The following is a 6,064-nucleotide window of genomic DNA, read 5'->3' on the forward strand; positions in this document are numbered from 1 at the left end:
GCGCTTGCCAGGCAGGCACTGTGCCACTGAGCTAAATCCCCTAAATCTCTTCTTTAATTTAATCTGTAATCCACTGGTTGTTCAGGAGAGCGTTATTTAATTTCCATGTGTTTATGGAGTTTTTGCAGTTTCTTTTGCCATTACTTTCTAATTTCATTGCACTATGGTCAGATAATATGTGTAGGATAATTTCAATTCCTCTGCATTCACTTAAGCATGTTCTACAGGCTAGTATATGGGTCTATTTTAGAGAATGTCCCATGTGCAGCTGAGAAGAATGTGCATTCTCATGTTGTTGGGTGGAACACTCTGTAAACAGCTACTAAGTCCATTTGTTCACAGGTTTGGTTTAGTTTTTGATATTTCTTCACTAACTTTTTGTGTGGTTGATCTAGCTCTTTGTGACAATGGGGTATTAAGGTTCCCAGTTACAACTGTGTTATTGCTCATTTGATTTTTCATGTCTATTAATATTTGTCTTACACACTTGATTGCTCTTATATTTGGTGCATACATATTTATGATTTATCTCTTCCTCTTGAAATTTTCCTCTAACAAGTGTGTAGTAACCTTTTTTATCTCTTTTGATCATTCTTGGCTTAAAGTCCTCCCTGTCTACAAATAGAATAGCTACCCCTGCTTTTTTCTGGTTCCTGCTGAATGGAGTATTGTTTTTCATCCTATGACTTTTAGTCTATGAATTTCTTTTTGTGTTAGATGTGTTTCTTGTATACAGCATATTGTTGGATCTTGGTTCTTCATCCATTCTTCCACTCTGTTTCTTTTGATTAGTGAATTCAGGCCATTTACATTGATGGTTATAACTGGTATGTATTGGCTTATCTTTGTCATGTTAATTTCCTGGGATGGGAGATTCTTTTTTGGGGGAGGGGTCAGGTAACAGGAATCAAACTCAGGAAGGTGCATGTGCCACTGAGCTATATCTCCAGCCCTGGGATGGGAGATTCTTGACAAAGCTCAGAAGACCAAAATGCAGAATGTAAAGACCAGGTTCAGGAGATTTCAGTTAGTAACAAGGATTCCTTTGTCAGTTGGGCTAGAGGCCATATGTTACACTCTGGCAGAAAATTTATCTATGTTTCCTCCATGTCCTGAGACTGTATGGCATACTGAAATAAAGGGCAGTGGACTAATTAATCAGGTTGAGAAAATTTCAAGGCAGCCCAATATTCAGACTGTAACATGAGTTCTATTGGCAGCTTTTGGACAGATCCACATTGAGAATCATGTGCAAATACCGTAACTGAATGATTTTAAAAGTTTTGAGTTTCATCAGAAATGAAATGCCTGCAAAGCTGGGGTAAAGGAGAACACTGTTGCAGAAACTATTAGCATTAACTATAAAAGAGCCAAGGATTTTGCATCATGATAATAGTAAAGATGGTTTGAGGGCATATGAGGAATCAGCAAGACCCTACAAGGGTATAAAATGGTAAAGGTAAGTTCCTTTAAAAGACTTTGCTTTGAGAAGAGAGGAGCTGGGTCCCCTGCTTAGAAGGGCTCCATAGGGAATTGGTCTCCCAGGATTCATTTCACAATGCTCAGCCATCTAAGACCTCTACAATGTGATCCAAAAGGGGCTGGCTATTGCCCAAGCTGACAAAAGACCTTGGCATCCACATGGTGCTGGATGTATGGCCACAGAGAATGCAGGAATTGTGGCTTCTAGGAGGCTTCCACCCAGATTTCAGAAGAAGGCCTAACAGGCCAGGCAGTGAAACCCTGAGAGGGCAGTGCATGAAGTTATTAGAGTAAAGCCAAAACTGCAGTGGAGACCCCAGGAATTTGGAGAAGCCCAAAATGTGGAATGTCTGCTGAGGAAAGCTGCAGGCAGGAAGCAAAACCAAACCTCAGAGGCCATGGGGTTGCAAATGGCAATGCATAGAGATAGGGGGACCCAAGTTCTCTGGGGTTCATGTCTTGCCACAACTTGCCCCAGGTGCTGGACACAGAGCTACATGATTTAATGTTTATCCTGTTGGATTTTAGCCCTTTTGGTCCCATTCCTTTCTGTCTTCTCATGTCTCCCTTTTGGAATGGAAATGTTTATCTTGTGCCATTGTATGTTGGCAGGGTTTAACTTTCTCTTTAACTTTTGTAAGGGCTCATGCCTAACAGTTTGCCTTAAGCCTTGCAGTGGTGGGGGGCTTTTCCAGCAATGCTAGAACCGTTAAGACTTTGGCAGCTCTTAATGATATGCTAAATACATTTTGTCTAATGAGACAGATATGAGTCTTTTGGGGCTGGGACACAATGTTATGGTTTAGACCCAAAATTTCCCCCAAATTCTCATGAGTGCAGAAAGTGACTGGATTGGGGGTGCTATACTCATCAGTGGAGCAATTACTGATGTATCCATAGCCGAATGTGCCATTAGGAAGCGGGCCCTGGTCAGCAGAGGCAGTTCACTGGGAGTGTGCCTGGAAGGATATATCTTCCTCTCTGTTGCCTACCTTCTCTTTCTACTTCCTAACTTCCATAGGATCAGTAGCTGTCTTCTGCCCAGGCCATTCTACCTTGCTGATTCTGCCTTGGAGCCTACCAGCCACAGACTGAAACTTCTAAAACCGTAAGCCAAAATAAACCTCTCCACTTTTAAGTTGTCTGTATGTCAGGCATTTTGTCCTAGCAATGAGAAAGTGACTGAGACAGCTGCATTGACACATTGTCTACTAAAGAGTCCCATTGAAAACATTGCTGAACATAAGATTTCCAGAAAGATGTCTCACCTGAGAGCTGTAAGCTATAGAAGCAGTTAAAACCATTTTTAAAGCCACTGAAAGTCTAACAATTTATTTGACACTGAAGTGGAAAAATATTCCAAAGGAACAGATTCAACTTCAATGAGATGAAAGTGTACTATGAGGATTGTTCATCTTTGCAGCAGTATAGATTTGTTTTGTTTTTTAATGTTATTAAGAACCAATGGGTCTTCATATCATCCTGAATGTTGCATAATAATATAATTTATATTATATTAAAATATAGGATTTATTACTAGGAACTAAGACCATCATCATTAATTTTTTTGAAGATTGTGTTTATTTTAAAAAAAAACAAGTATATATAGGTATATTTCTATACCGAATAAACACTAAAAATTTAATAACAATTAGTACTATCTTAGCAGATAATACTAACATTTTTGTAGCCATACTGAAATGCTTTAATTATTAATGAGCTGTGGTTACAATACCTATATCTATTTAAAAATTAAATCAATACTTCTAACCCTTAAGAAATGATGTATTTAATTGAAGATTTCACATTCATATAAAATATTGTTGAAAACTATTTCACACTGTTTTTAAAACTTCACAATATTTTTCATATCTCTGATTTTGGGAGGCCATAATGTCATGTATTTATGTGTTAGACTTACGTAAGAAAACAAGAGTCTGCTTCCCTGACTGGAAATGTCCACAAAGTTGGCTCATTCATGCTCAATTTTTATTGTACAGAGATTTCTAATATTTTCAGTCCTAATCACTTAAGCTTTTTCCATTACAGTACATTTTTTGGAGACAGAGTCTCAGTATGTAGTTCAAAATGGCCTTGAACTCAACTACTTAGCCCAAGCTGACCTCACACTTGCAGCAATCCTCCTTCCTTAGCTGCCCAAGTGCTGGGATTACAGGTGTACACCATGATACCAGACTAGAACACATATATTTTAAAAATGAGGGCTGGGGATTTAGCTCAGTGGCACAGTGCCTGCCTGGCAAGCGCAAGGTTGTGAGTTTGACTCCTGGAACTGGAAAAAACAAAAAACAAACAAACAAAAAAAAATCTAAAAATGAAAGAGGTGAGAATAGCTATGTAAATGAGTAGCATAGGAAAGAGGATGAAAAAACAGGTTGGAATTTGAAAGAGCCAGAGCCAGATCAGGAAGCAATTTGGATATCAGTTTAAGGAATGAGAAATCACAGAAGGTTCTGAGCCGAGCAAAGTCATACTGGGCCTCACGCAGGCTGGCTTGGCAGCCATATCTGAGATGGACTGCAGCAGGAAGAGGTTGATTGAGATCTGTGACTCTGAGGAAGATAGCGAGGGTGTACATTAGGGAAGTGGCAGTGAGACTACAGAACGCGAGGTGATGATATGAGAACTATTAGAGAGAAATGACAGACTGTGAAGGCAAGGAAAGAGGAAGCAATCCAAAGAGAAGTTCAGCTTTCAGGCTTGGGAACTAGACAGGTATATAAATAGAAATCAATAAGACAATAGTAAGAGCAAGTTTGGAAAGTAGAGATGATATAAATGGACTCTAACGTGCCAGTGGAAAAATCTATTCATACCTTTGAGGTGGTTGGAAATTAGAGATGCAAGCTTGGATTCTCTTTAAGGAAAACAGGAAATAGTCACTACTTCTTCATGCAAGGTATCAGGGTCCTTTCTGAATCCATCACAAAGGAGAACATGAATCATCACACACATGCATATGCACACACTCACACAAATGCACACACACACACGCACGCCTCCCAAGCCCCACTTCCAGCCCTCAGTGCTGGGGATGGACTCTAACATCTCATCCACGCCAAGAACATGCCCTACCATTAACCACAGCCCCGGACCACAGTTCTTGAGGAAATGGAGTGCAAGTAGCCAGGAATATACATGGTGCAGGCACACAGATGTGAGTGTTTAACATTCCTAACAAATAAAAAAGCCCCGTTAGCAAAGATAGATTTCAACAGCTTACAAAGTATGGTCCCCAGCGAAAAATAACTGCATGTATAGTTTTAATATTACTTTACCGTGGGATAGAATGGCGATTTCCCCGCTGCTGAATCGTTGTTCTTATGATTGATCAAAACACACTTGATCACAGGCAGATCTTGATTTGTAATAGTCTCAAATATCATTACTGAAAAAACAACTGTAAAACAAAATAAAAACAATGACATTGATACATGCACACCTTCAAAAGTAAGTATGTATTTATCTTACCCCAGAACAGAAATGCAATGTAATCAGGCAAAACCAGCCAACATGAGTGGATGGAGTAGGGGCTGGGGATTTAGCTCAGCCGCACAGCGCCTGCCGGGCAAGCGCAAGGTCGTGAGTTTGATTCCCGATACCAGAAAACAAACGAAAAAAAATGTGTACTTTATGAAAGTATGGAGGAAGTGTAATTGCATGAAAGTAAGTCTACTTTGAACAGGTGCGGGGCAAAAAAACCAGATGTAGGGGTAGTTAAAGCAGGGGTGTTCCACAGAATCATCTGCAGTGATGGGAAGCTCCACACCTGTGCAGTCCAACATGGTGGTCACTAAGCACACGTGACCAATAGGCTTAAAAATGAGTCTAGTGCGATCAAGAAATTGTGTGTACATGAACTCCTGTTTACTTTGTGGATGCTTATAGAATCTTTTTTATAATCACTGCAGTAAATCCATGATCTACCGTGCTATAAAGCCCACAAGATACTGTTGTTGTTATTATTACTTTTTCTTTAGTCAATAGTCCTTTAAGGAGATTCAAACAGTATAAGTCTACATCGACTCACAATTACTATTTCCAGTGTTTTTTATGCCTTTGTTAGATCCAGATTTTTATCTTATATTATTTCCTCTGTCTGAAGGATTGCATTTAACATTTTCTATTACGGCAGCCTTGTAATGATTTCTTTTAGTTTTGGTACACCTAAGAAATTGTTTCTCTTTTACTTCTGAGATAGCTTCCTGTATGCAAAACTCTGCGTGCATTTTTTAATTCCATCCTTTTGTTTTGTTTTGTTTTGCTTTGCTTTTGTTTTTCTTCTGGTACCAGGAATCGAACTCATGAACTTGTACTTGCCAGGAAGGCGCTGTGCCTCTGAGCTAAATCCCCAGCCCCCCTTTTTTTTGTTTGTTTGTTTTTCTTCTGGTACCAGGAATCAAACTCACTACCTTGCACTTGCTAGGCAGGCACTGTTAATTTCATCCTTTAAAGATGTTGCTTCACTACCTTTTGATTTATATCATTTATGATAAGATGTCTACTGAACCAGTATATCTTTCTTCTCTGGAGGATTTTAAGGTTTTCTCTTTATTGAGGG

General features: G+C 39.3%; 1 protein-coding gene across 1 annotated transcript in view; it reads right to left on the minus strand.

Annotated features, from left to right (window-relative positions):
- Flt3 (fms-related tyrosine kinase 3) overlaps positions 1 to 4,903 on the minus strand; it is a gene marked incomplete at its 5' end in the record, with an annotated part of 83,683 nt that extends 78,780 nt beyond the window's left edge. The window contains 1 exon segment of the mRNA XM_013505445.1: positions 4,782 to 4,903. Within this exon segment, the coding sequence (XP_013360899.1) occupies positions 4,782 to 4,903 (122 nt within the window).
- Between the last annotated feature and the right edge of the window lie 1,161 nt (positions 4,904 to 6,064).

This window comes from Chinchilla lanigera, unplaced genomic scaffold (genome assembly GCF_000276665.1).
Source record: "Chinchilla lanigera isolate Chin_1 unplaced genomic scaffold, ChiLan1.0 scaffold00096, whole genome shotgun sequence".
In the NCBI taxonomy this organism is placed as follows: domain Eukaryota; kingdom Metazoa; phylum Chordata; class Mammalia; order Rodentia; family Chinchillidae; genus Chinchilla; species Chinchilla lanigera.